At 41.7% G+C, this 14,898-nt stretch overlaps 1 protein-coding gene across 1 annotated transcript; it reads right to left on the bottom strand.

Moving 5' to 3' along the window:
- Positions 1 to 260: 260 nt before the first annotated feature.
- Positions 261 to 13,724, bottom strand: ENPP5 (ectonucleotide pyrophosphatase/phosphodiesterase family member 5). The gene is made up of 4 exons (XM_052810348.1): positions 13,703 to 13,724; positions 9,850 to 10,710; positions 5,801 to 5,977; positions 261 to 4,402 (listed from the first exon to the last, which is right to left on the bottom strand). The coding sequence occupies exons 2-4, from the start codon at positions 10,703 to 10,705 to the stop codon at positions 4,032 to 4,034; spliced, it is 1,404 nt and encodes a 467-aa protein (XP_052666308.1). The 5' UTR covers positions 10,706 to 10,710; positions 13,703 to 13,724; the 3' UTR covers positions 261 to 4,031.
- Positions 13,725 to 14,898: the final 1,174 nt, after the last annotated feature.

The raw sequence follows: 14,898 nt of genomic DNA on the forward strand, positions 1-14,898 counted from the left end.
ATAGGCATGGTCAAGACAGCATCCATGGCCATTATTTAAGCAGAGAAGAAGATTTGGAAGTAAGCCTGTTATATTTGCATTTTACAAAGCAGCAGGACTCAACAACTGCGCGTTTGTCATTCTGCCCACACACAGCTCAAGATTGTGTTGTTCCACGCTTCTGAAAAGTCACGCTGCACAACCCTTCATGTGATAATAGGCATTTTTGCACCTTTTTTTTTTTGAGACCGCATTTATTGTTAACAGCTTTACTGCAGCTCTTTACCAAGAAAGTCTGGAAGACATTTTTTATTAAAGAAACTGTTATTTCCACATACAGTAGCAAGGTGGGAAACAAGAGGCCTTTTATATAAGAAAGTTCTATCACACTTCCAGTTATTTTTAATAAAGGCATACACTATGCAGAATACAAGAAATAGTTGGGATACATACGAGTTAAAGCCATTCTCCCCCAGCCATCCCCCCACAACTCAAGTTTTTTTTCCAGAAGTGTTTTTAAATGAAGCAAGCACTCAATGCTTGATAGCACTACAGCAAAGATGTATTTCAACTTCAGCATTTCCAAACGGGAAGAAACAAAGAAAAGTTTTGACATCTCAAAGTATGCTTCACAGGTCAATAATGAAAGACAAAATCATGCAACCTTCTCAGCTTCCAAGCTTAACTTACAAGTAGTATACAGTGTACTCAAGTCCACTTTCCAATGTACATCATAAAAAGTATCATATACACAGGAACCAAATCGCACCTCCTCCCCAACCAAAACGTAGTCTGAAAAAAATCTCACATCACATCAGAGAAAAAGTTGGTATTTTTCTCCAGTGACATTATGTGTGCTTTCAATTTGATTAAGCATACACCCAACAGCTTAAAACAGTGTTTAACACTGGCTAGGCAAATACCCTAACATGGTAACTACTCAAGAGGTACCTGCAAATAGACCTAAGCAATAAAGGAAACATGTTTACACCTAAACTGAAATACCCAAATGCTGAAAGATTCCCTTCAGTTTTCTATAAAGTTTCATTTTACCCTCCTCAAAGAAGGGCCTTACAGTGCAATACAGAACAACGACATCAAGAATTCTCATGTTTGTGTTACCAATCTATTTTGAATATTATTGTTCCCACACCCTTTGTGAGGGAAAGCCTACTGCTCTTCCCTTGTTGCATGTTTGGGCAGGCAAACCTAAGGCCCAGGATGACTGAACAACACTGACCAACTTTGCCCCCTCCTTAAAATCAAGGGTCAGTTTGGCTGATGATAGAACTACACCTGTCACAATTAAAAAAGTGGGAGTTTAAATGAACACCTCTGAGGTTACAATCCAGTTATTTTTACATCTGCCATAAGCATTGCTATGAAATTACTGCAATAAGAAAAATTTCTATTAAAGCAGCAGGTTCCAGAGTGAGAAAGTGTGCAACTGAAGTAGCTACAGGAAAGGATTACAGCATCTCCAATTTTCAGTGTTATTCCCTTAACTAAGCCTGTAGATCTTTCTTTAAAACACACAGGAAGCTTGTACTACAATTGTTTCTAAGTTGCAAATAAGCAAAAGGTGGACTCAATGCATCAATTTGCTATCTGCCATCCACTTTTCGGAAGGTAGCTAGGGAAGTGATTAGTAACAATTTAGAGGTTTAGGTTTTCTACTCAGACTTCCCCATCCTCTCTAGAAACTACTGTGAACATCATTACTGCTTTCATCTTTCAGCTTGAAAAGCCCCTGCAGCATTCAGTTTTAGCTGGCATCAGCAAATGAAACTTAAGACATACCTAATGGTCAGCTCCACTAAGAATCAGCTTTACAGTATCAGGCACATCTAACCCAGATGTTTTCCTTCAGTGTTTTCTTAAGAAAATGGCAAGGTAGGAAAACAAGGCTGTATGCAGAACAGTAACAGCAGAATTGCAGAGATGAGTCAGATTAAGTTACACAAGACTTCGTACATATCCCCCAAATTAAGGGGCTGTCCTGCAACAGATCTGCTAGTTTCCTGCCTCCCTAAAGCTACTATTATAGCTAGACTTTCAGCATAGACCTTAAGTTGGGAGTCTTTCATTGCCTTCCCTCTCAAGCACTCATTGCACCTAGTTGTGGTCTCTGGAAACTCCCACATCTGCCTGCAAAACAGCTTAACGTTAAGCAAGTGTCCGTGCCATCACAGAGGAATCCAACAGATTACTTCTGACGCAGTGAGCACCAGACAGTTCGTAACATGGCACTGGAGAGTCATCACTGAGGCAGTGAGAAGCAAGCTCCCTTCTGAACTCACCTAGATACCATTCATTAAGTCTGGAATTAAGTTCAGCAAAATGAGTCTTGTACTTGCAGTTAGTCAGCTTGTTGCAGCTCCTTGCTAGGTCTGCTAGCAACCCTCCCAATTGCAGTATTAGACTGTTAGTCACACCATTAGTTTGACAGAGCACATCCAAGGCCAAGATGTTCCCATCTTTGCCCTCTGCTGGGTGCTGTGGATAAAGCAATAAATTGCACTTAGAGAAATACCTGACTGAGTGTTTGTGTGAATCTTGAAAGGTTCTTTCTCCTTTAGGCATTGTACTCAGAAGCAAAGTGCAGAGAAATACTAACTGACACAGGGAGGGGAAAAAAAAATTCAGCTTTCGAACAAGTCTGACAACTAGACAACTTTTCTCACTTCATACCATGTTTATCATACAAACCTGAGTCAGCAGCTTCTCAACTACTATTTAAGTGAGCTTATCAATAAAACCACAAATAGCAAGAAGATTAATTGCCCCACACAAAAGAATCAGAGTAATATATAGTTTTGTTGACTCAGAATTAATAGTTTTCCCTGACAGAGACTTTCCTCTGGAAGAACAAACTCCATCTTACACCTTTTTTCATATTAAAGTGTGCTTTTTCATATTTAAGAGTATATATGGCTTAGGATTTATACGGCTGTTCCTTAAATTGTATGCCTAATCCTACTCACCAAATTCTAAGGTCCACCAAGACATGTCATATAAAACACAAGATAGCAAGCCAAACTCGTACTAGAGAAGTCTCACACTAGAGAAGAGTCTCCAGCAATGGGTCAGATGTTACACCCAGTGACAAGCACTCTTGAAAACAGCTTGTACATGTAAGTTCCTTAACTGATTCATCTGCCTTATTCTGAAAGAACCCTCTAACCCCGGAAATACAAGACTCCATTTGGATATACAGGTGTTGTGCTTGTACGTGTCTTTAATCTGCCAGCTACATGGAATTCCTAGAAAATTTAGTCCAGTGTACAGGAAACAATAGAAAAAGCAAAGACCTACATTTACCAAAAATCATACCTAAAATTGTAAAGACCTATATTTACCTAAAAAAAAAAAACAAACTTTAAAAAAAATCAAGTAGTTTAATGCTGATTGCTAAAGGCAATACCACCTAGATTAATATTTGGGGGCTACAGTTAACACAGTACTTTAAATAAATATGTCTAACTCTAAATTTAGACACTTAGCACTGCATGACCTAGCTTAATAACAATGTTGTTTTCTGCAGGATTTAGTCCACCAAGCTATGTGTAATGGTGACCCATGCAAAAGCTTCCTTGGGCAAGGAAGAAAAAAAAAAAAAAAACAAAGAAGTCTATTCATATTCAGTGACTTGTTAGAATCTAAGAGACTTTAAAAAAGCCTCTCAAAAAAAGAAGAGGGGGTGGAAAATTAAATCACCACATAATAGTCTGTGAAGTGCACCTCAGTTGATGTTATTTCCCTAAAAGTAGCTCAGAATGAGGTATTCAAGGTCTATTGTCACTACACATCTACATACATATGCAGCTTTCCGGGTTTACCTAGAATATTTTCAACCTCTGAAGGATTTAGCAGTGGTAGGGTGAAACAGAAACATGCTCTTTCTCTGCATACCTAGCACGTACATACGCCATGGTACCAATGGATCAGCATCCATTTCCTTTTAGTCCACATATTTATGCTGATCCACCTCTATTAATTTTTTTTGTATAACCTTATTTTAAGCATCAAACAGGAAATAGTACCAAATGTTATTAATCTTGCAACAGTGGCTGGGCAGCTTCAGTACGTTGCATTTGCATGGTATTTGCTTGGGTGAGGATAAAATGCTTAACAAAAACTGCAATAAAAACCATAACAAGAAAGCTGCCCAGAAAGACTCCTACAACAGTAGCATAGGTGTCTGCTCCAAAGGCTACAGGAACTTCTTCAGCAAGTATATCTTTCACAGCGTTGAACGAACCATTGTTTGGCAGTGGGTTAATACCAAGTAGATGGCACAGCAAGGGGTACAAGTCTGTAGCATTCATGACTTCTTTGGTGGCATTCTTTCTGAAAGCAGGCCCAACTGCCAAAAAAATTGGATGCATTTCTGGTAAGATGTTGTCATATCCATGATTACCAACTAGAAATAAAAGATAGATAAAGGTCAATATTCTGAAGTTGCAAAACAAGCAATGAACCTTTTCCTAGAATTAGCATAACACAGAAAAGGAACAGCTATCATTTATTCTTGCAGAGGTTTAGAAGAATCATTTTGATCAACAGGACAAATGTTTCCTAGCAAATACCAAGTCTCAGAACTACAAAGAGAAGATGCCCTAAAAAAAGAATGGAGAGCACTACTTAAAAAAAAAAAAAAAAAAAAAAAGTAAGCTCACATGGTAGTAACAGCACTGTCAATGGCATGCTATGCTACACTGAAGTTTCCTTGATTTTCCTCAGGTCAAAACTCCAACTTTGCAACTGGACCAGATCTCTTAAAAAAAAAAAAAATCCACGTAGAGATAGACTGTTTGACACCTAGTAGCAGACACAACTTAAGCTCTGACTGCTTTGACACTTTGTCCAATTTGGTGCACTATTTACTCATCAACAAGGAAGAAGTTTACAGATCTCACTAGTGGGTCTCTAGTGACCCTTCTTTACAGGGGCACTAAAAACTCTGAACAAGTAAATAAACATGCAGGCACAAAAAGCTGCTCTCGTCATCTATCAACAACTGAGAAACTTGTTCAGTCTTGCAGGTAATGCTGTTCCGCTTCATAACCAGCAGCAAAGTTTAAAAGGTTTTCAGTTAAGAAACTTAAGAACTGACCATGTGACACCTATATCTTTTCTCCTAGATAACCAAAAGTTACAGTTTACTGTTTCCATTCTATCTATAATAAATCTCAAAACCCCAAGGTGAGGAACTTAAAAGTGGGGTTTTTTTCCTCCAAATCACCTAGAACGCATATTATCCTATAAGGCAAAGAAAAATCACTGGTGTAGAGTAACACAATATTCAAAGACTCTTTCTAGCAATAAAACAAGGTTACCATAAGTGAAGGCATCCACAGAAGCTGAGGACTTTCCAGAAAGCATTCTTTTATTTCCAACCCAACCCTTCTCCAGCAAATAAATAGTACATGATAAAGCAATGCTATTCATCCTCTATGCAACAAGTTCAGTTACAACTTTTTTTTTTTTTTAATCTCTCAGGAAGTGCTTGTCAGTTTGCTAGATCTTGCAAGGCTCCCTCAAGTATGTGACCACTAACACATGTAAATGATCTTACCTTGGTAAGTTTAAGTTTTAGAAACTGTAATTCCAGTCCCCCTACCCTAACAGTAGGGTGCTTCCCATCCCATCAGGAAAAAGAAATTATAAGTTCTACACACTTAGCTTCAGAGTTTTCCCTCCCAGTCTTAAAAAAAGGGAAAAAAAAAAATTAACATTGGTTGAGACTGGAAGAGAAAGTATCATGTAAGATCTCTGACTAGCAAGATATAGCAAAACACTGTAAATACAGAATACTTACATTGAAAACCATCAGACTTATTATATACAATTTCCCATCCTTTATCAGCCACTGCTAAGATTGGCTGAATTTTACTGTTGTGTTTGTAATGAAATCTATCCGGAATCTGCTCCTTTTTATATACAGTCATGTTGGGATGAGCACTGGCCAAAGCTTCATATACTTCATCCAGTTTGCCTTCAAACAAACAAAAGAAACAAGAGACAAAACTTAAACATACCAATATGTTAACTGAACTCACCAGTAGTTTAAATACAACTGAAAGAGGGCAAAATGCACTTCCCCAGAAGCTAATTATAGCTGTAAGAAACAAGAGTGGATTACAATGCACACAGAATTTCCTGTGAGAAATCCAGAGCGTCATTCACAGTAAGATCACACCTGGCATCAGACTTCACAGCCTGTTCCTAAGCAGTAAGTGCCTTGCTAATTTTAGAAAAATCCCTCACTTCATAGTTATCAGAATGTAAGCTTCTCACAAGAATGAATTAGAAGGCATTCAGCTAAGTCTCACAGAAAAGAAACCAGCTCCTCCTAGCTCCATGCAAAGCTTGAAAGCAAGAAGACGGCTCCTAAACCTGTTTATGAGGTAATGCGTGTATTAAGGCCATATTCTGTCTCTCCCCCAGTTGGCTATGATGACAAGTGACACTTTTTATTTATTTTAAAGCAGTTTAACTGTTAGTTGCTTTCCTTAAAAGGCCAAAGAGAACAGCCACTTTGTTTCTTGGCATCTCTGAAAACTTATTTCTGAGTGAACCCAATTGTTTATTTCTCCTTCTGCAAGATGCTCCAATAAACAGCTACATATTTGACCTCATTTGATTCCCAGTTTTGATCTACCATTTTGATGACAAGTTTAGCCAATTTAGAAAGAGTAGCTAGTTTGTTGCTATGCACCATGTAACATCATAGTATTAGCAATTAATTACCCAGGGAAAAGCAAAACTAGCTTGCATTAATCTTTCAGCGGAAGCCCTCAGGTCACAGTCCAGATGCCGCTAACACGTTAGGAGCTGTACAAAGATTGCAGAGTCCTAAGCAGGGAACACAGGACAAGCATACAAAGGGACAGGTTGGACCGGCATATGAAGATGGCACTTTTGGTTTGGAACTGTCAGCCACTCTGTATATTCAATAACGGCTAACAGCACTACCTACTGCTTTGTATTCTTACTGTCTACTCCTTTCCCTTCCCTAGTCATCTGCTGCATAACAAGCATAAATCCTTAAAAGCTGTAATATCACTACCAAATAAATAGGCATTTTCCACCCCCAACTCTTTATTTGCTTATTTTCAGTTTCTGAGCTTTTCTTTCCAGTAAAAAAAAAATCACTGAACAGCCAGAAAGCAGTTGGACAAGCTGGAACACCAGCACACAGAAAGGAGGAACCAGGACACACAGACAGGAACACAAAAGCAAGTTCAGGAACCTACATCCGAGCAAGGTTCTTCAGTGTCATTCCCCACGCCCCATTTAAGCACAGATTCCTATTGAGGGCTATGCAGTGTATGTAACAGACTTCTGTTATATACCAAATAACTCAGCCCCATGACTTAAGTACTTTGTGCTACACGCACGTGCAATTCACTTGGACAGCCGAGTTGACAGTCTCCGCAGGCCAGTTTCAGCGCTACAAGGTCTGAAGCACAGCTGGAAGATGTTTACATTTTCTTTGTGGCCAACACTGCTGGTTTTAGTAGATGAGTGGGATTTAAGCACATCCTGTCATTTTGACTTATTTCTTGCTAGCTCTGCCTTCACAGCTAGCTGTACGTCCTGCAGCAGGCGTTCCTGCGTGTGAGCTCTCCTCTGACTCTCTGTCCTAAGAAACGATTGCCTTGATGACCACAAGAACAAGTGCTTAGTTTGACCCGAGACACTGCCTGAAGTAAATGAAAGATAAACTCCTGTCTACCATTTACAGCATGCGTGAAGTTTTGAATACATCTCAGGAAAAAAATGTTTGTGAGGTGCCCAATGTCTTTAAAGAAACCATCTTCAGTTTCCCTCAGTTCCTAGGATCCGGTATAGAAATAGAATGATGCATAATGTTTCTCATCTCAAATTGGCATTAAAAAAAAAAGACTTAAAAGATTCACTAAACTTAAGAAACACAATAAAGGTCAAAATGAGACAGCAAAAGTCCATATATGATAGAGATAGTTGCAGAAACAAGAAAAGGGAGTCCAATCTAGCATTTCTAGGACTACATTAGTAACAAAATTAATTTTGTTATGCCACTTTTCTATATGGGGTAACAGGGAGGAGAAGCCCCAAATACAGCAAACTATGATTTTACACTAAATTATTTGACTTAATACATTTATACTGAATGGAAGAAAAAGGCCAGCATCACCAGCTGTGCTACAGGTACCATCTTCATGAACATATAATTAGTTCCATACACACTAATACACTAGCATAGTTAAATAATGGCTTTAATCCATCTCTTGGGGATGAAATATGCAGCCAAACAGTTTAAGTAGCAGAAGCTGCTGCATATTTAAGCATTGAAATTTTTTCTCAATGTCTCACTAAGTTTTACCATTCCCTTGGTTTAAGCAAGATGAATGGACTAACTGTTGAAGAATCAGTCTTATGCACTTAAGTGTATGTTATTTCATAGCTAAACTGAGACTGAAGCTCACTGGTTTATAATAAAAATTACAGCTGGTAATAGGGAAGGAAGGAATTTGAGCTGTGCTCAAAACTGCTTCTTGTTTATTGGTAGTGTAATAAATAACTGAACCTCTGGCAAAACCAAATCCAAGCTATTCCCGAAATCCATTGAAATGGCTTTTTTACTATTCTGTTATCTAATTGCTGCAGATACTATTTCTTTTCAGCATTTAGCAGACAGGAGAATCAGGTTACACATCTTCAAGTTCTCATTTACTGCATTAGGGATGTTTCAGCACTAACGTTTACTTTTACAACTCCTTTATTTGGTAATGAGAGCATCCTGGACAACCGTGTTTGTCTCCATTAGGATGGAGCTCCCGAACTCAGCTCTTCTATCACCACTGAGAGAAACAGTGCCCAGCTACAAGCACCTGAGTGTGCTCAGGCAGCAAATGATCTCAGTTTGGACATACTAACATTTTAGTCTGGAATATTCTTCAAACTAAAAATGACAAGAGACATTTGTTTACATATTTAAAGGTCACTTACGTCTGCAAAATACCCTACCTGCTGGGGCATCAAATACAGAGTGCTATCCGTTAGTGATGCAAATATTACAGAAATCTTAAAACACACCTTTTCAGAAGGTCACCTTAAAACTCAACTTCCAAATTAGCACCCCTGCCCACACAAAAAATTGCTGTTTTCCAGGTTAACACATTCGCACCAAATACTTATAGCTTTTGATCATCAAAATAAAGAGCGGCACCTCTACATGAGTGACACTAAACACACACCTGACACTCAAGCAACCCTTCAGTGACTGCAACCAGACTTCAGATTTCAATTCCAACAGGATTCTTGCCCAGCATTATCACATACGATATGAACATAACATATGGTATGAACATAATTGGCTGGCTGTTCAGCGTGATGGGGGAAAAAAAACTGAAGCGAACTACAATAGTTGGCAGCTAATCAAATAGCCAACACAGGCTTTCTTTTTATCAAAGGTCTGCATCTGGTTTCAGTTTACTGTTTGAGTTGGAAATCTAATTCTTCCACTATTGCTTTAGCATCTTGATGAAAGGCAAGATATGTTAACACTCAGTTGTTATCCATCTAGAACGCCATTCATCCTTGATAATGCCATTAGATTACCTTACTTCTCATAAGGACTAAAGGACAGTTGGCAGTATTAGTCAATAACAGATTTGCTCACTTTTCATTTCAGAAAGTTAATCCGGGCTTTTGACAGAGCTAGCAAAAAGAACAAAGACGTGATCCTGCAAGTACTCCTTGTTCAAGGCTGATATCCTACTGGCATCAGTGCTGCTACCACCACTTCAGTTAAGGAACAAGTCTATAAAGTTTTGATACTCAAGTATTTTCTTCAGAGAATTTTACTGCTATAGCTCCTACCTTCTTTTGGCAAAATAGCTACTGCAGGAGAATGGTCGATGACTTCATAGAGCTCTCTATTCACATACTGATCAAGCTCAATCACCCGTTCCGAGGAGGACTGTGACATTCCATGATCACTTGTGATTATGACATTTATCACATCCCACAGCTTTGCTTTCTTCAGTTCAGACATAAGATATCCCAGCTTTTTGTCAATATCGCTAATTATTGGACCCATAAGTGGGTTTTCTGGGCCCAGAATATGGCCCATCTCATCAGGCTGTTCCCAATATAGGAGACCAAAGTTTATGGGTTCTTCTGATGTAAACCAGTCAATAAGCCTAGCAACTCTATCTTCAAAGGAAACAGATTCATTGTAGGGCATATAATACGTAGGAAAGACTCCATGTATTTTCACATCTGTTCCAGGCCACATAGCTGCACCGGTTTTATGTCCTTCCTTCTGGTTCGTCACCCATATTGGGCTGGCTTCTTCCCAGAACTTGGAGTTATGGATATCCATTTTGTTCAGAGAAAAAGTTTCATTCAGAATAGGATCATACATCTCATTAGCAACTATACCATGGCTTTCTGCATAGAGACCAGTCACCATTGTATAATGATTAGGATACGTTTTCGTTATAAACACATTAGTGACCTGTTTGACATGAACACCATTCTCCATGGCATAATGAAAATTGGGAGCTGAGACTTTATAGATGTAATCCCATCGAAATCCATCAAAAGATACTAGCAATGCTCTGGGCTGAAGAGACAATGCACTTGGAAGAAACAGTAGGAAAATTGCCAGGATCTTCCAATAACAGTTCATGGCTATTCTGAAAGGTATTTGTCCCCTCTTCTGAGGCAGCATGGCATCTGTTGAGCAGAGACAGAAGATTTGTTTGCATTAGCTTGTTTGTCAAAGTCATAACTCAGTTTTAAGAATGAGTAGCTAAAAGATTCCCTATGTATTTATACAGCTTGCTTTACTAACACTGAGCACTCCAAGCATAGGAACAGGACTTTTTACCTATCAGTTATATTGATATCCCAATTTCAGAGATGGGAAGTGAGACACTACGATTTGTTGAAGGAAACACAGTTCACAATGCAACTTCTTTAACCGACACCACTGCCCAACCTCTTCCTTTTTTTCTTCCAGCTCCCAATACACAGGAACTCCTGCTCTTGCAATTTGACAAGTTTTCGAGTATTTTCTGTACTCAATGTTGTAAGAAACCGCCCTATGAGAAAGCTGGTGCTTGTTAAGAGTTAAGATGTAAACAGGGGCAGTTCTCACCTTCAGAATAACAAGGTCCATCTCTACCAGAACTTTATAACCCTCATTAAAATCTCTGGAGCATTACTTCTCTTCTGTGCAAGTGTGGCACAGACACACTAGCATCACATGGCAGACCGGCAGATGGGAGCAGGAAGTACTCACTGGAACTGGAGGACTCTGTGCCTGCACAGCTCCCATCGGGGAGGGGGAGGGCGAGGGCAGCTAGAAACCATTACAGCTTCTCAGCCCCGACACTCAGTACAGTGTTACTAAACGTGCCGAGTACAATTTCTAGTGGAGAAACTAGCAAATAAGAGTTGAATTTCAGATACAGCAGTATATCCATTAAAAGGTTTTGCTGCTTAAAAGGGGTCAGATCAAGACTTAAGACAAACAAAGAGCAGGAACATCAGTTTCCCAACATTTTGTCACATCTCTAACCTGATCATAGTTTCCCTACATAACCAAGCTCTTCTTGATCAGCTAATTCTGACACTCACTACCAAAGGTCACTTCTAGCATACAGACAGCTTTACAGACAAGAACGTATACAAGTCATACAAGTCAGTGTGCAGTTTAAGTTCTAACTAAACGCTTATGTCTCTGAATGGATTGGAAAGACGTGGTTGAAAGATTCACTGGTACAGTTGTGACCCACTGGAAATACTGCATCTTTCAAGCAAGCATCATCTGTCCTTTCCAGTCAAATACCGCTGCAACCAGAGTGCAAGCAGCTTGAAGTACACAAGACCCAAGAACTATAATGCAAATCCCGTCCACGAACTGCATGAGATGGTGACCACTACACACTGTACCCTAAAGCATTTGCTCCCTAGATAAACATTCAGCACTAATTCCGATTATATGACTCAAGGATGTTGACTATTCCTAGCTATGACTGGCACTCCTTATCTAATAGCATGACATAATATGACACATAATTTCATATGGTATTGGGTTGTACTCCCCTGCCTCAGTTTCCCTCTGCCCTTCCCAAACACTTTCTTGTTCAAAACTCAGTTATCTAACTCAAAGTAAGATCCCTATAAGAACCCTCACGCAGGATTTCCCTATCTGTAACTGACCTAAAATTTCATGCTAATACTCCCCACTTCTTGCTCAACAGCATCATTTAACCACAATACCAGATACTGTTCAATCCAAACCTCCATGTGGACTGAAATGATACCCCACGCAGTTCCCTTTAGGTTCCCTTTTTTCAGCAATCCTCTGGAACAAGTCACTACTGAAATTCAGCTGGAAAACAGCGATTGTGTAACCAATAAATCCATATTAATAACTGGAGTATATAAATATCCTAGTTAATATAAAACATTATAGCATAACAAGCATCTGAATACCACTGCAATGAAGGAATAGGATTTGTCATTTTGGTAGAACCCAAGATATCTTCCATGGGAAATTTTCCTACTCCAATTCCCCAGCTAAATCTCTCTTTTACACTGGAAAACAGCACAGACACTGTTGACTTGCAGGTAGTCAAATGTTACACCAAACTTGCGTGTCTCCCAAAATTAAAATCCATGCCTAGAGTCCTGCTAGGAATGAACTGACACTTAGAGGCATAACTCCCCTTTCAGCCAACACCACACACCCAAAGGCTGCGGAGTCACTCAGTTTCACCCGATGTGGGATTTCTTTCAGCTGAATCTGAAGGGAGAAAGGGAGAACATGCTGTTGTGTCCATCTGAACCCCACCCACCAAACTAAGCGTAGCCCATGGCTGAGTCGCAAATTCCCCCTTCTGGTGAGCGACAAGTATGAATTTAAGTCTTCTCAAGTGAAATTAGGTCCTTACTTCTGAACTTTACACAGTTAATGATGTCAACATCACCCAATCCTTTAATTGCATATTTTTAATAAATAATGGTGTGGGATTTTTTTTTTTTTTCAAGGCCTTCTTATACCGGTCTTCACTGGAGACAACCTGAGCACCCCTACTGAGCCAGCTCTCTCCAGAAACCCAGCACCACAACGCACGGCTCTGGGGCCCTGAAAGGGCTCTGGTGGGACGAAGGCATCTGGCTGCCCAGGGCAGGGAGCTGCCACACAGACAGACAGACAGACAAGTGCCCAGGGACCTGTTCAGCAGCCGGAGGAGCCCAGTACACGGATGAACACCAAGGGCAGCCCGGCATTCCCCCACAGCGGCCCCTGACCGCGGCCGGACACCTCCGTGGAAGGCTCACTTCACCCTGACAGGCCAGCCACCCGAAGCCAAACCGGGACTCACGAAACCCACGCTCCCTCAGGCGAGAGACCACCTCGACGCCCACGGCGGCCCTCACCGAGGCCCACTCGGGCCTAAACGAACCGCTCGCCCCCGGAGCCCTCGCTCCGGTCCGGGCCGCCCCAGCTCCCGCCGCCGCCCCGGGGAGCGCAGGAGCGAGGCCGCGGGGGCTCCCCCCCAGCCCAGCCGCAGGGAGAGAGGGAGGGAGGGAGGGAGGGAGGGAGGGAGGGAGGGAGGGAGGGAGCGAGCGAGCGAGCGAGCGAGCGTTCCCCCGGAGGAGCCGCGACCCGCCGTTACCTGCCGGCAGCCCCGCAGCGCAGGGGAACGACACCCACCCCAGCAGGCAGCGGCGGCGCCCGCACGTAACGGCCGGCCGCCCGCCCCGCCCCGCCTCTCCTCTCTGGGAGTGGCCAGCGGCGCTGTCACTCAGCGCCGGATACCGGTCAGGCCGCGCTGAGGGGCGGGGAGGCGGGCTGGCGGCCGGGAGGAGCCGCCGCCTCAGGCGCCGGGCTGCAGCGGCGGGCGTTGCGCTCGGGGGTTTTTAACGCTTTCCCGGGGGTTTTAACGCCTCCCGGGTGCCCCCGGCTCGGGGAGAGCGGGGCCTGGCGGGTCTAGAGCCGGGGAAGTTGTAAGGGGGCCGCTGGGTGTCGTGGGATTGCTTTAAAGGGAGAAGAACGAGGGCCCAGGCTGGGCAGGCTGTGCTGTGACCTGACTGTGAAGGCAAGGAGCAGAGTTCACTTCCTGGGTATCTGTCTGCAAGGGCTTCCTAAGTTAAAAACAAACCCCAAACTAAACTGATTTTGAGTCAGGTGTTTTTCCTTTTGTCTCCTCTTGTCTTCTGATGCTCTGCATTCTCCATGTTTTTCCTGGCAGGTATGCTTTCTTGTGTTGTGGTGTCAAGAGCTGTAGGCATACCCTGGAATGAAGAGGAAAATCAGTTTATCCCTCCTCATCTCGCTAGAAACTGAACTGCTGAAAGGGGACAAAGGCTGAGCTGGGTTCCTGCCTTTACTAGGCAGGGATCTGTGCTACATAGAGGTCCAAAGCTTATGCCTTGTGTACATATACAAACCTTACCCCACTTTGTGGCAGTGTAGAAAACCATTACACTTCTCCCGGTGCATAGGAACATGCTACTTACTAGTCACTTCATAGCCGGCACTGGCTAACTTACACATCCTTAGAATCATAGAATCATTTTGGTTGGAAAAGACTTTCAAGATCATCGAGTCCAACCATTAACCATGCCCCCTAAACCATGGAGGGTGCAAACAAGCCTTGCAATGCAAAGAAAACAAAATTTGTGGGTTTTTTCCTTTTTTTTTTTTTTTTGCCTAATCCATACAGGATGAACCTGTTTTTTTGTTGATGCCAACCTACTGGAGGCTTCATATCTCCAACATAGTACCTTATTGGTAAGTAGGTAGAAAAGGGTTACATAAAAACCTGTGTACAGGCTGTAATCCGGGCAAGATTCTGGCTCCTTCCCCTCCTTTTTCTGTGAAGTTACAGCTTGGCTTCATGAGCTCAA

Source organism: Harpia harpyja, chromosome 15 (genome assembly GCF_026419915.1).
Source record: "Harpia harpyja isolate bHarHar1 chromosome 15, bHarHar1 primary haplotype, whole genome shotgun sequence".
In the NCBI taxonomy this organism is placed as follows: domain Eukaryota; kingdom Metazoa; phylum Chordata; class Aves; order Accipitriformes; family Accipitridae; genus Harpia; species Harpia harpyja.

Excerpts from the sequence above, each read along its gene's own strand:
- ENPP5 (XM_052810348.1), bottom strand. The coding sequence starts at position 10,705 with ATGCTGCCTCAGAAGAGGGGACAAATACCTTTCAGAATAGCCATGAAC. Across the intron at positions 5,978-9,849 it reads AGCTATTTTGCCAAAAGAAG|GCAAACTGGATGAAGTATAT; the intron begins GTAGGAGCTATA and ends GTTTGTTTGAAG. Across the intron at positions 4,403-5,800 it reads TAAGTCTGATGGTTTTCAAT|TTGGTAATCATGGATATGAC; the intron begins GTAAGTATTCTG and ends TTTTATTTCTAG.